Source organism: Venustampulla echinocandica, assembly GCF_003357145.1.
Source record: "Venustampulla echinocandica strain BP 5553 chromosome Unknown scaffold_6, whole genome shotgun sequence".
Taxonomy (NCBI): Eukaryota; Fungi; Ascomycota; class Leotiomycetes; order Helotiales; family Pleuroascaceae; genus Venustampulla; species Venustampulla echinocandica.
The window spans coordinates 213,080-227,653 of record NW_022474211.1 but is presented as its reverse complement, the minus strand read 5'-3'; the positions used below and the strand labels follow the sequence as shown (position 1 = coordinate 227,653).

The window sequence follows — 14,574 nt, the reverse complement described above, 5'->3', positions numbered from 1 at the left end:
CTTATAATCGATGCAAACTATTCGTAAGCTTCCCATGCGTTGGTCATCATGGATTGCAGCAGTGAACAGTCCCGGATTATGTGGAGTGGCTGGCTGCTTCTGTTGTGTCCTATCATAGGAAAGGTGTGATTTGATGGGATTATGCATCCACAGCAACTAGTAGGATGCATTACTGCCATTTGGCGGCATGTAGCAAACGGAATACTGAAAGACGTTGAACTTTGGTGAGAATGGCGCAACAATTCAAACGTATGAAAGAAGCCATTCTCCTCATATTATGGGCTTGCTCTTTTTGTTTCATTCTTTAGTTGTGTGAACGTAAAGAAAATCATCTACAGATACACGCAGAAAGCATGCATAAAAGTATGGAGCGGCTCAGGGAAGCAAAATAATCCAGGACAAACTACTTGGGGTCTTCTAGAGATATGGCTCTTTACGCCATCTATTAAAGTTTGTTTAGATATGGCGTTTGGCATATCGGAGACGAAACAGGACGGAGTTATGGGATAGCAATGGTCTTTAAACAAAGCGCCTAATCTCAAATGACAAACTCTGTGGAGTGATCTGGGGCTATAAGTACGAAGCCTACCCAGCTAGGTTCCCCTACATTTAACTGTACGCTTCAGATTTCAATAAGCAGATTATTCGCAATGTTGAGCTTTCTCTCAGTCTGCGGCCTCATCCTTCTTGCACTTGCCACGGCCGCGCTCCAGCGCTGGATCCAAAACCGCAAATCAGTACCAGTGCCGGTATCTGTCAACTATCACTTGACGCGAAAATGCAACTACGAATGCGGTTTCTGCTTCCACACGGCCAAAACTTCATACATACTCCCACTCGAAAATGCCAAACACGGTCTCGCCCTTCTTCGCAAAGCAGGAATGCAAAAACTTAACTTCGCCGGCGGAGAGCCCATGCTATACCCCGGATTCGTCGGCGAACTGGCCAAATACTGCAAAGATGGTCTTGGATTAGAATCCGTCTCGATCGTCACCAACGGAAGTCTAATCAAGCCCAAATTCTTCGCCTCATACGGCAAATACATTGATATCATTGCTGTGTCTTGCGATTCCTTCAACGAGGAGACGAATGTACAAATTGGACGTGGAAAGGGCTCGCATTTGGAGAAGTTGGAGGAGCTAAGGAAGATGTGTCGAAAGGAACGCGTCAAATTCAAACTGAACACTGTCGTCGGCAAATACAACTTTCAGGAGGATATGAACGAGACAATTACGAGGCTCGACCCGTTCCGCTGGAAATGCTTCCAGGTACTGGTAGTGGCTGGAGAAAATGATTCCGACAAGACTCTGCGCAATGCAACGCGGTTCACCATCACCGACAAGGAGTACCAGCAGTTTTGCGACAAGCATTCCCACAATAAATGCTTCGTCCCGGAACCAAACAACATCATGAAGGACTCTTACCTCATTCTCGACGAGTATATGAGGTTTCTAGATAAGGGGAATAATCCGTCCAAGTCGATCCTGGAAGTTGGGGTTGACTCCGCCTTGAAGGCTGTTTTCTGGGATGAGAAGAGTTTCGTGGAACGAGGGGGCATATATGATTGGACGAAAGAAGGAAACAGAAATCCTGAGACTAATCTGGATTGGTGAGGTTGAGTGAATGAGATGTTAAATGGTACTTGAGATGTGGCGACTCGGGAGGACTATTATCGAGCCTGTTCACATGCTTAAGTGAGGAGCGGTTTGGTTCGAAGGAAATGGAAATTGACAAATTCTGAAGCAAATGAGTAGAAGGAATACTCGCGCGCTATCTGACGTGACATGGAAAAGCATAAAAGTGCCATTTAGGTATTCCTATAATCCGGGTGGACATGTATCTATCCAAAGTCCGCTGAGACCGGATTCGTAACCAACTCCAACTAACAAATAACACTAAACACAACTTGGTATCATATCAATCATGCTTAACCATGTCGCTTAGGCAAATACCTAATTCCGGTACGTGGGCACCTCGACAAACCCTTACCAACCGGTTCGGTAGGTACAAATTTCCCGCTCTGTAAGCTCCCTTGCATGTTAAAGGAGTACCATACCTCGTTGAGCTGGTTCCCTCGGCATTTAATAGCCACCTCCTTACCGGTGATAGCTTGTAGAGCGCCGCGGATATCATCGGATGTATATGTTGCTGTTGTGGATGGGAGAATGTTGGCCGTGGCGAGGGCTTGGTATGTATCCAAACTCTGAGGAGAGGAATATTAGTTGTTGTACTTCAGTATAATTCCATGGTCCATGTACGTACCTTAAAAACTTCCACCGCCCTCGTGAAGAAATCCACTACTTCATCTCCCTTCTTCCATTCATCCCCGTAGCAGCTCGGAGAGAGTGTGTTGATGCAGGTCGCATGCTTGTTCCACTCATGTTGCCAGAAACGCTCTGGTGAGCCCGAGTTGGGGAGCCAGTATTTTTCCATGTAGGCGAGGAGATATAGCTCCTTGCGGGCGGAGAGGGTTTGTGTTATGTCGAAGTGACGGGGCGCGGCGTTGCAGAAGGTTGGGTAGGAACCATCACAGAGGTCGGGCCTGGATTGAGGGGAAGTGGTTAGCAGAGTGACTTGAACTGGTTGGAGGGTGACTATTGGGGGTTCTGAAGTTGGGAAGAATGCAAGATATGCGTACCAGAGACCATGCAGAGTCCACGAATCATCGGGGCCCACCGCGGGACTTGCGTCCCAAAACTGAGTCTGTAGAAGTTGACCGCCAGGGTAGATGAAACAGCAGCTATCAGGCGCAGTGGTGGTGTTGTGACAGGATAAGGGACTATCAGCGGGGCAGTGGTGCCCATAACTAAGAGCGTTTGGTGATTCCGTGGGAGAATTTATGTTCCCCAGAGGAATCTGCGAGAGAAGGCCGCTGGCGAAGGTGGTAAAGGAGCGTAGCGATGGCATTTCGAAGGGTGCGGTTGATTCCGCCTTGGAAGTATAGACAAAGAGCTAGGATAGAGGATGTTGAGCTTTTATAGTTTCAAGCTATGAGAGCAAATAGAACTAGTTGATGGTACTCGGAGAAGAATATGATGTTGGACGCTGGACGCTGGATCATCCGGGCATAAGAGTGAGTGAGTGAGTGAGCGAGTGACTCTTGATGTGTTGGAACTTGGAACTGGAACCCGAAGGTCAGCGGGGACGTCTCGGAGTCTTGGAGCTACCCCTGGCTGCATATGCGGCCGCCTGTCTTGGCGCCGCAGGTCCCATGCGACCGATCCTTCCCCATATTCTTCACGTTGTGTACCTTGTAGCCGATTTTGCGGACTTTGGTTGTCTCTACCAGAGCATCCAGGGCTTGACTCTATTAGTAGTACTAACTTTAGATATTTATATCTATCAGTAGCATACCGTCTTCTAAACGCAGGTGGTTTATTCTACAGCTGCCTTGTCCACTGTCAAAAGCGCCACTGCCAACTTAGCAACAGACACTTCCTTCCCACGGAATCCTTTTGAAATTACAGAGTTAGAACATTGGGCTCGATGACTTGAGTTAGTTGGATTTGGTAGAGTAGTCGAAGAAGAGGACGTCGTCATTCGCAGCTGATCCTTTGCAACTTGTAAGAGACTGATTTTAATATTCCGATGATTAGTGGTGAGCTGTTGTTTTTTGAAACGGAAATTGCGGAAGGCCTTGCCTTCTATTTTGTCGTTCTACAACCCTTCCATCTTGTTCATTAGGAAACAAAAGTAGGGGCACATATGTCTGATCGCATTCAAAGCTCGGTTTTGAATAGGACTAGAAAACGCAACTAGAAAAGGATTGATTGGAGTAGAATTTGGCGTTACTTGGAGGAGCATGTAGCTACGATTATCAGTATATCTAAAGCAAGGCATGTCTAAACAAGCAGCTGTTAGTAGACCCTGAGATCGTAGCGGGCGTGATAGATAATCAGAAGATAGGTAGCATGGAAAGGACAACTAGTATTATATCAAATATTATTCATAGATTATTACCAAGCAATCTACCTGCCCTTCGACCAGGCTTTTACAAATGCAGCTTTATCCTTGACAGTCAGTCCCACACGCTTGACCCGACCTAACCGTGCCAGCGCCTCGCCAACCTTTTCTATAACTCTCTGCTCCTGTTCATTAACGTCTTGATCGTCCCCATTCATCAAATCACGCGAACTAGAAGCCCATGTGGAGTCCTCGTTGCTATCCGATGGTTTGGATGTGTTATACACCACCTCGGCAATCCGGACTCGAATAGTGTGGGTCGATTGCGAGAGAAGATTCCAAATAAAAGTCAGATATCGGCCTGGTACCGGCGTGGTCACATCTGGTGGCGTGTATCGAAGGCTAATGGGGAAGATCTTGGTTCCGGGTGGTGTGGTCAAGAGACTTGGGCTAAATGGTAGAATGCCCCTGCCGTTTGTGGTTGTACATTCTGGGAATACCACAATAATACTTGTTGGGTGCTCAGCTAGTAATGTTTTGATGTCGGTCATCTTCCCACCCTTGGGAGGGTATTCCGTCGGTTTTGAAAGGGCTCGGAGAATCGCACCAAACAGCGAGATGACCTGGACTTGGCGCGTGTGCGGGTAGGAGACTGTAAATATGGGGTCGAAGATCGCGGCTAGATAGAGCGAATCTATTGGTGAGGTGAACGAGGAGGCGATGACACTGCCAGGTTCGGGCACCCGGCCATCATGCTTCTTTGCCAGTGATCCCTTCTTGACGCCATCGATTTGCAGGTCAATCCACCAGATACCCGGTGCTCCAAGTATCATCCATAATATAGCTTTCTTCCCGAGCGAGCCTAGCGGAAACCATTGCAGAAAGACGAAGTACGCCGTCGCGATCGTGAAGAAAAGCGGTAATTTGAATAGGAAGAGGAATACATGTACGGGGAGATATATTCCTGCTGGTTGCGATGGGATAGGAAAGAATGGAGCAATGCCGGATCCTGGAAGTAACGCATTAGCTGCTAGAGCTTCTTGCCTATTGATTGCTTGGTACGTGTAGGGGAGTTGTTTAAGTACATGTACGAACCTCGATCTCGGAATTGAGAATACTTTTCCATGGCTTGTATGAGTATTACCGGGAAACAATATTTATATGTATGTGCGACACGTAACAACCCCGTTGAAGAGTGGAGAGAGGGAGGACTATCGCTATCGGAAGGTGGTCATGACAATATGCCTAGGCTCTCTCTTGTGGAGCGTCACCGCTGGGCTAGAGCTGGGCTCCAGAGCAATGACGTTGATGAGGTGTTGTACGAAGCAGTGGCTATGCGACAGTGGGTTCGCGTGGAATTGTACGGAATGTCTGTCGTGGTACGGAGGATTACTGCGTTCGTATATATATTTTTTGTGTGTCATGATGTGGCACCTTTGCTTTGCTTGTGATTGCCAGGGATCATTCGTTGCATCGGGTTAATGTTCCCGCGTTCCCGGACCCGATAGTGGTGGTTGCTGGGGGCCGTGCACGTGACCAGCGCATGTAAACAATGATTCGCAATGGCGATTGTTTACCTCCACCAACCTAGAATCAAGGACGACAGAAGAACAGAAGACCGGCGCCTCGTCGACAACTACTATATAGCGATATCGCCCAACGACCACTATTACCGCCCATTTTGTCGCCCCTTCGCAGACATCAATTGCTTCCACACACACATGTTATAGCTTTTCCACGCGTGTAGCAAGTGCTACGGCTCATCATGGATTATACAGAGGAGAACTCGGTATACCAGCACCCCCACCGCTCCACCACCATCACCAATTAACTAATATTCGTTCGCAGTACATGCGCAAATCGCAGATACGGCCTCCTAGTCGCATACCATCGTCACCCGGGAAAGGCCTCAGCGAAATCACGGAATCGGAAGGCAACATGAGATCGAAACCCGCGTCAAAACTACCCCCTCCCACCTCTTTTAAGCACAGAATAGGCCCATGCTGTATGTTACGGATGGAGAAAAAGTTGGAACAAACGGGCTGACTGTATTGCTACAGATGCTGAGCCGGATCCCAAGCAGCGCAAAACATTGGCAGAAAGAGCAGGAGAACCTCGGTCTCTGCCGGCTCCCACACCCAGCTCGAGGCCTGTTATCAAGGGGACATCCCTTCTTACCGCAGGAGTAAGTTATTTTTTTCCAAGCCCGCATATATCTCAACTGGGACCTGCAAGCATCGTTTGTATCGCGCCTCTTATTGGGCAATTGGCTGGCCTCGGATTATGAAACGGCTCGATTCACCGGGGAAGTCCATATAGTAGGAAAGGTTCCGTGTCCAGGCCCAGGAGATGACGCTGCAGGCCGTCTGCCGAACGGAAATAACCGGCATCATGAGAGAGGCGATCTAGGAATTTGAATCTGCTCATTCGTCACGCAAGCCAAAGCCTAGAACTCGGGCATCGATTTATTTTGCATCACATATCTCGAGGACTTCGCTAACATATCAAGTAGAAGGGAATAACTTCAACAAATCCGTCCTTTAGCAATTTTCGAAACAATGCCTCCTCAACTACATCATCACGAACCCCATCGGTATCATCGAGAAACACATCAAATAGCAGCTTCTCAAGTAGCATAGGCCCAGGCCAATCGCGACCCAACTCCATGTATTCTAGCCGACCTCAAACGTCAATGGCATTCAGTCAGTCTACATCATCTCGGCCAAGGACTGCGCTGCCCAAACCTCGTCCAGCAACATCCATGGCGAACCACTTGGAAGAAGAAGAAGCGGAAGCGGAAGACCAAGGGAAACAAAATGGTATGCAACCATTGTCGCCCATTTCATCTGTTCAGTTATTCCAAAATTCTACAAAGCTGCAAAACAGAAAGCTGCAAAACAGAAAGCTACGAGATCAACAATCAACCCCCTCAGTGAGATCTCCACGTCATATCAACAAACGCAGAGATGTATCCGTTAGTACGGCAATGCAGCAGCTAAGTCTTGATCAAATTGACTACGACGATGAGAATGAAGAGCATCAAGCGATTTCTACGACTGTCAACTCGCAGACAAGTGTACAATCTCAAAAGCATTACACGAACGATGACTCGGGGGATCTTTGGACACACAACTCTGAAAAAGCTCTTGTGCTGTTCATGGAGTCTGCAAACAGCTTAGTCGGCCCTAAGACTCCCTCTAAGATTCCCCTACGTCGTCGTCCGGATATTACTCCTACTCCCACCACTCCTTTCAGATTTTCTAAACCTTCAGGCAAGAAAAAGCAATTCTTGACAAAAGATTCTAACGTTACTGGGTTTTTAGGGTTCGATATTGACAACCGTCTCGAGAAAATGGAAGCCATGTACTCTGACCTAATAGACAAGGTGAACCTTAGCAGTTTAGAACGTAACGGCCTAGAAGAAGCTGTGACCGTGTTCAAGGCAAGAAGTCAGTTGCCAATTCTATGATTCTAAATTCCATTCTAACAACTTCCAATTCTAGCTGCGGACCTCGAGAACATACATTCTCAACTATCAGTATCTAATAAGTTGCTTCACTCTGAACTTGATGAGATGCGTGAGAAATCCGTGATACTCCACCAAAAGCTATTAGCGGCAACTACCAGTCTGGATGACCAGATGAGGGCGCACCACATTGAAATGGATGATACTAAGCGAGAATACCGTAATGAAGTCGATAAACTACGTCGAGATCATACTGATGAGATTGATCGTCTTCTGCGACTTCACCGAGATGAAATTCACGAGCTGGAACGCCGAACTGTTCTAGAACTAGACAGCAAGATTCGAGAGCTTGAGCGGGCGAACAATGATAAACTACAAGAAGAGCGGACTCGCAGGTTACTTGAAGTTCAGGAACTCGAGGGCGAGATTTCGAAGGGGCATCAAAATCTAGACTTAACGCTTCAAGGCAAGGACCGTGAAATCAATATTTTGCGGGGCGAGCTCAAAGACATCAAAGGCGAGTTATCTCGGCAGCAGGAAAAAAATTTGGATTCGATGAAGGATTTCGCGGAACTCCGAGAGACGATGCAGAGGACGGACGTAGAAACTTCGTCTACAATTCAGAGCTTGGAGAGTACTGTTGCTAGTCTTCGCGCCCGGATACACTTTCTTGAATCTGGAAGCAAGGCTCAGTCCGACAGCTTTGCTGATATGGAGGCCAGGTTACAGGAAGCCGTTAAGTCTGCCGAAGAGTCTAAGAAGAAGCTGATCAAAGAGGAAACCCTTCGTCGAATTCTCTTCAACCAGGTCCAGGAACTCAAAGGGAATATCCGTGTCATGTGCAGAGTCCGACCGTTACCGGACAATGCGGATGACGAGGCTGCTCAAGTCAAATATCCCGATATCGAAAGGGAGGCGAAAGAACTCGAGATCCTCGGAAAGGAGGAGAAGAGTAGTTTGGGGAATATTAGCAGAAAAACCCACTCCTTTACTTTTGATCGAGTATTTGGACCCGACAGCCAAAATCAAGAAGTATTCGAGGAGATCTCCCAACTGGTGCAAAGCGCCCTTGATGGATATAATGTCTGCATATTCTGCTATGGCCAAACTGGGTCTGGCAAGACTCATACAATGTCGTCCGAGGATGGTATGATCCCCCGCGCCACGCATCAAATCTATGAGACTGCAACCAACCTCCAAGAAAAAGGTTGGACATACACTATGGAAGGCAGCTTCGTGGAGGTTTACAATGAAGAAATTCATGATCTTCTAGGAAACCCTAAAGAGTTTGACAAGAAAAAGCACGAGATACGGCATGACGACCAGAAAAAACAGACAACCTTGACTGGGTTGAGGACCGTGACTTTAACATCACCGGAGACCGTGGGGTCCATCTTAAAGCAGGCGGCTGCCAACCGAAGTGTTGCCGCAACAAAGTCCAACGAGCGTTCATCGCGGTCACATTCTGTCTTCATCCTCAAGCTTGTTGGAAGAAATAGCGCCACTAATGAGACATCTGAAGGCACCCTTAATTTAGTCGATCTGGCTGGATCTGAGAGATTAAAGCAGTCTGGTGCTGAAGGCGACAGAATGAAGGAAACTCAGAATATCAATAAGAGTTTGAGCTGCCTTGGTGATGTCATTGGGGCTTTAGGACAAGGAAAAGAAGGCACTCATATACCTTATCGAAACTCGAAGGTAGGATTCATCGTTCATCAAGCTCTGTTACAATGCTAAAGTATAGACAGTTAACCTATTTGTTGCAATACTCGCTGGGAGGCAACTCGAAGACACTCATGTTCGTAATGGCAAGTCCTCTAGAGGCTCATTTAAGCGAGACATTGACAAGTTTGAAATTTGCTACAAAGGTATGGATATTCGGAGATCCAAACATATCGCATATACTGATCTCTTTAGGTCCATAATACCCATATTGGTACTGCGAAGAAATCGATCAAGGTCCGCGAAAGGGCCAGTGAATAGCGATTGGATAGGCAGTGCGCTACGTCCACATGTGTGATTATTGCTTCCGGCGTACATTATGGGAAGGGGGATGATTGGTTCCTGCTCCGTTCCACGGTCAGCGTAGGGTACTGCCAACTAGACAGGATTATTGTCATGGTTGTATGAATTGGATGGCTGGTCGGCGTTTACTAGCATGAATTGAACAAGTTTTGATCAGATCCTTCCGTACTACGTAACTGTATCGGACTGCAACGTTGCAAGACGGAACGACTTATGGGAGTGAACAATAACTTACCATGGAGAATTAGGGAGACATGCAGCTGTCCCGAAGTCGGCGATGGCTTCCCCCCAATATCTTCCGCAAAAGCAACCTTTCAAGGGATGACTTGTCGTTTTGAAATCTTATCCTCACATCACAACAGGATTCATGACCCGCATAAGTGTCATCCAAATTTCAATTTTAAGGAATTTAATTTCACAGCCCAACTCTCTACCCCAAGGCACACGAGAATGCACTGTTTATGATAATAAAACATAATAAAAAATAAGATTCACGAGAAATAGATTCCGTCTCCGTAACACTGCCGCCCCATTAAACTCTAGAAGGGGGGCAAGGCAGCATCAGTTTACCGAAGATTACCCCTACAAGGGCCACCCAAGTGCGTAACCTCCATTTGCAATGTTTAATTTTCTGCCAGCATTTCACGTTTCTCCGGCGTTGGATTTGGGGCTAGGCGGAAGATTAAATTCACGGGCATGGTAAAAAGTGTCTAACTCTAGATATCTCACACCTTAATAATTGATAGAGAGTTTCCTAGCTCTTTAAGCCATCTACGAATAAAACTCTTAAATATCTATATATATTGAATTTATTCTAAATGCACATTGCTGTTCTTTTTTGCTCGGTTCTGCCTTGCTTGTAAATATTGTAGTTTCTTGTTTCCAATTCTAATTCGCTAAAGGGTTTGTATTCTCCAAAAGTACTTTACAAGTAATAAGGGAGAGGTTAAACTCCGAGCGGAGCGCTAGCACTCCTATCGGTTGTTAAATCACAACTCTAATAGATAAGCCTTGACTGGAAAACAAACTCTACTTCCTCGGAATTCTCGGAATCTACTGATAAAATCCCTTTTAGGATTATGGGCGTTGGTATTACGAATGTTTACTTTTGGGTCTATTATCGGTAGAGGAGATGAGCTGGGAGCTTGGAGGTTGTTGGATGACACTTTGACGTTGACATATGGTATTGACGTTATGACATCTGATGTTTGACTTCTTTTTTATTGATGGTTTGGAATTGACGTCTTGAGACCGGAGGGTAGTATTACCCTCCAGCCTTTCTGTCCACAAGACTGGTTCCTCCGCTATACCCCTACCGGTATTTTTGTGATACAAACGGGCACATAGTTTTTGAGAAAGTGATCGGAAACGTTCCAAGTGCCATCTATCACTCATGTACCGCCTCTTGTCCATCGATTGGGCCATGTTCAAATTGCTACTGCCTTTGAACATCATCAGGATATCCATCTCGTCATATATTCCCCATCTTAGAGTTTTCTTTGTGGCAAGGGTCATGGTCTCACGTCGCGTCATATTCATCATCATAAATGCTTCCCTCCGCGTCACTCCCCTCAATGGAGGCATTGCCCCATGTGGCCCTCTCGGAACTTTGGTCAGCTGTGCCACCCTCCCCGGCCCTGGCAGTTCTGGCATCCGATTCTGCGCGTGCGCTGTTAATCATCGCAGGCAATCGCCGCCGCCGTGCGTTGATGAACCAATTCGAAATTTGATCTGCAGCCGTTAGTCTTGCACTGGATTTCGATTCTGGTGTTATACATACTTATTTGCAAGCCTGTTTGCCTCATCAGGTCCTGCTTCTCGTCTTCTGTCGGATATGGATGTTGCAAATGACCCATAAACCACGCCTTCAGTAAGTCAGTTGTCTCCTTTGGTAAATTGCCTCTCCGTCTTCTCTGCTTGGTGTCCGGCCCTGGGTCGTTCATGATATATGGCGAACTGTTGCCAGCGTACATGCCACCTTTTGAGAACGGCATTGGTTCATGTAAAAGTGGGTGACCTGAGCCACTGGGATATGACTCTCCTTGCGGAGGTTGAAAGCCGTAAGAAGCGGTAGGTTGATGATATGAAGTAGCCGGGTCGAAAGTTGTTGTTGGTTGAGGGTACGTGCGAGATCTTGAGCGATATGCGTCCAACGGATAATCGGCAGCACCGGTAGGAGCTCGGGATATATGGGATGCGCCATCATCAACAGATAAATGAGGCAGAATCGGAAGTGTTGGCCTCCAATCTGATCGGTTAGCATTTTCAAGATCCGGCCTCGATGCCGATCTCACAGCTGGGAGCCCTCGCGAAGGAGCATAGGCGTTATCTCGACTTGCCTCCGACCACGATTCGCCAGGGGTGGCTGGCATTTCTTGACCTCCCGAACCTCCATCAGATTTATATATTCTTGGAGTGGATTGTTCTCTATCCCACTGATAGTCCGCACCGAATGAAAGTCTCCTACGTTTATTCAGAGAAGGTGATTGTTGACGCTCGTCAGAACCCACAGGCCCTTGCCCAGTCATAGTAGAATAGGACGTGGTATCAGGTCTATAGTTTGGAGCAATATGTTGCACCCCTAGCTGGATCTCGGGGATTGCCTGAAATCATTAGATGGTGATATGGAAATTAAGATGTTGCTTACTTGTCGGATTGGAGGAAGCTCAACCCTCTCCATCCCCGATCTTGGCCGCTGCTCTCCCTCCATCATTTGGTTCGAGCGGGATGGCAAGGTCCGTTGATGTAAGGCCAGAGTTGACATACTGGAATCTTCGCCACCGGTTTGACTTGGTTTCGGAGGAGGTGGGAATTGAGAGGATAGGTCCATTCCAAGAAAAGAACTGTTCGTTCGACGAGCGAACGGGGGCAAAATGCCAGCACGAGCACTCGAACCTGGTTCATCATTGTTAGAAGCTGCATAGACATCGTACAGGCCGTGGGGCGTCGTTGGTAGAGGAAGTAGGTATATATATGATAGCTCGGAAAAAACATGTAAACAATTCCGGCAATGAGCAGTGCTCACACCTTCCAAATTCAAAGGCTTTAAGCGTGTGGACATACCTTTCCACCATCTGCCTCCCTCTAGTATATTGGGGATTAGACCCAGCGAGAAGGACCGACTTAAGATCGCGGTCGCCAGCGTTGCAACGGTTCTGGATGTACGAAGAGAAAAGAATGCTGGCTTCTCCTTCGGGGAAATCAGTCGTGCCAATATCGTTGATGATCCGTTCTCAGTGGTTGGAGTATATTGTTGGCATGAAGGTGGTGAGGCGAATAAGGTTCGCTCGGACTTCCACCGTTAAACAGACGTCTCGGTGGAGTTCCCAGGAGTTAGATCCTGAGCGTCTGGTAATGAGCCGATATGCTCTTCCCCAATCCGTCGCCGGGGTCGCTACAGTGCAGTAAAGCGCTTAGAGCTGCCGTTTACAAGTATTCCGTCATCTAACAAGTGACCATGGATGGGATGAGCTAAAAGATCACTGCGAATACAGAGATCTGTATTGGCTGGAGAGGTATAAACAAGAGTCGTGGTCTAGAATGCGGATCGTAGATATAATATAGTAATTCCACGACAGAGTCCGGAAGACGTGACAGGAGTTAGGCAGGGTGGGTTTCAAGAGAGGATGGCGCGGAGGGAAGGGTTTGGGTAACGCTTCGATACCACGAGGCTCCATGGCTAGCAAGAAGGATGTGCTTGACTAGTTGTAGTTCGAGCTCATCATTAGGTCATTCCTTAGGGCAGCGAGGAGCCCGATACCTGCCCGAGTCGCTGACAATATCGGTACGGTGTAAGGAAAATTATATGGCAGACGGCAGAAGCTGCCACTCCATGAGTGGCTTGTAGAACTAGAGCTTTAGGCTTGGCTTGGAGTCTGGCTCGCACTTTCGGCCTGACGGGGATATATCCCTAGCTCAGCCCAGGTGTAGTGGGCTTGTAGTTTGAAGTAGTGCAAACTATACGGAGTAGCCGGATAACAAATGAGAGCCTCTCTAGCCTTGAGTTTTGAGTCGTCTAGCATCCTTCCCATCCGTGCATCGAAATTCCCCGATAGAAACAGTCGATAGTGATACCAACAGCGGGCATCCCTGGCCATGCATCCTACCGAAAAGATAGCCCAGAACGGCTGCATTAGACTCTGCAATTAAGCAACATGTCGATCCAAGGATCGCTATCGCGAACGTGCATTTGGAGTAAATTTTTTGGCAGCCTTGGCTGAACTCGGTCACGGCTATTATGGCCAATGTTGCAACACCTAGAGGATTTCGTTGTTTAGCATCTCTTACAGTAACGGCCGTGCTAGGTACTGGCTGCTACTAGGTCGGGTTGGCGGACGTAGTTGGGCCACGGTTTTGCTCTCCGATCCCCGTGGCTCCAGAGCGTTCGCAAGAACAAGACACGCCTCTCGTTTCCGTAGAAGCAAACTAACGACGGCCCCACGATCCAAGATTCAGGAAGGGGTGCTTCTCCATCATTTCATGTGGCTGAGGCTTCGACAAGCACAGTAATCGATCCTACTACATCACTCCTGTAAGGATCTTCCAGGCGTTGGCTTCTCCAGGGGGTCGATACACAAGGTTTGCCTGTTGATAATCATTTGACGTCGGAGGACAGATACTCGAGTAGCGGATTGCGCAAGCCTAAGTTTGATTACAATAGGGAGAAGCTTGCGAATAGGCCTAGCAGCCACTATTGCCACTTTAGCAAGCCTAGACAAAGGCGTACGAGTTAGAGGTTGGAGATTGTAGATATCGCCCGAGGGGCATCTTGGACACTTTAGGTTGACTCCATGTGGTCATCCTGCTACCTGAACGGGATGACCTGGACACTACCTCATCTATAGGATAAGAGAAGCCTCGAACTCCACCGATTATCAGATAGCTGCCAGTATCGACACCCTGGGGCAGCCGAACTCTTGGGCGGAAGGGGTAATGATGGCATGCGGCGGCTAGTGAGTAACAAGCACTAGGCCTAAAGTGACCTCATCAGAATTCTTCGCAACTAGAACTGTAGCTACGACAGTGAAGATGCAACGCAACGCAACGCATCTTGGACCAAACAACTACCTTCTTCCATCCCATTAGGGAGTGCTGCAGGATACGCTAGCAACAAAGTCTTACCCACGGCCACCAAAAAGATCCGCAAGGGGACGCTTACCCAGATGCGCGTTCCCAACAAT

General features: G+C 47.7%; 5 protein-coding genes across 5 annotated transcripts; 2 read left to right on the top strand and 3 right to left on the bottom strand.

Annotated features, from left to right (window-relative positions):
- Positions 1 to 650: 650 nt before the first annotated feature.
- On the top strand, positions 651 to 1,613 carry BP5553_07506 (Radical s-adenosyl methionine-containing protein 2; the record flags this gene model as incomplete). Its single annotated transcript, XM_032016129.1, has 1 exon — positions 651 to 1,613. One exon carries the CDS (start codon positions 651 to 653, stop codon positions 1,611 to 1,613), a length of 963 nt encoding a protein of 320 aa, XP_031867360.1.
- Positions 1,614 to 1,840: 227 nt separating this feature from the next.
- Positions 1,841 to 2,907, bottom strand: BP5553_07505 (uncharacterized protein; the record flags this gene model as incomplete). The annotated part of the gene is made up of 3 exons (XM_032016128.1): positions 1,841 to 1,882; positions 2,057 to 2,203; positions 2,263 to 2,907. The coding sequence occupies 3 exons, from the start codon at positions 2,905 to 2,907 to the stop codon at positions 1,841 to 1,843; spliced, it is 834 nt and encodes a 277-aa protein (XP_031867359.1).
- Positions 2,908 to 3,968: 1,061 nt separating this feature from the next.
- On the bottom strand, positions 3,969 to 5,029 carry BP5553_07504 (Uncharacterized protein; the record flags this gene model as incomplete). Its single annotated transcript, XM_032016127.1, has 2 exons — positions 3,969 to 4,912; positions 4,999 to 5,029. The coding sequence occupies 2 exons, from the start codon at positions 5,027 to 5,029 to the stop codon at positions 3,969 to 3,971; spliced, it is 975 nt and encodes a 324-aa protein (XP_031867358.1).
- Positions 5,030 to 5,668: 639 nt separating this feature from the next.
- BP5553_07503 (putative carboxy-terminal kinesin 2) lies at positions 5,669 to 9,352 on the top strand (the record flags this gene model as incomplete). Its single annotated transcript, XM_032016126.1, has 7 exons — positions 5,669 to 5,692; positions 5,752 to 5,908; positions 5,964 to 6,088; positions 6,416 to 7,352; positions 7,407 to 9,067; positions 9,118 to 9,237; positions 9,287 to 9,352. The coding sequence occupies 7 exons, from the start codon at positions 5,669 to 5,671 to the stop codon at positions 9,350 to 9,352; spliced, it is 3,090 nt and encodes a 1,029-aa protein (XP_031867357.1).
- A 1,561-nt stretch (positions 9,353 to 10,913) lies between these two features.
- BP5553_07502 (uncharacterized protein) lies at positions 10,914 to 12,224 on the bottom strand (the record flags this gene model as incomplete). The annotated part of the gene is made up of 3 exons (XM_032016125.1): positions 10,914 to 11,125; positions 11,175 to 11,997; positions 12,042 to 12,224. 3 exons carry the CDS (start codon positions 12,222 to 12,224, stop codon positions 10,914 to 10,916), a joined length of 1,218 nt encoding a protein of 405 aa, XP_031867356.1.
- Positions 12,225 to 14,574: the final 2,350 nt, after the last annotated feature.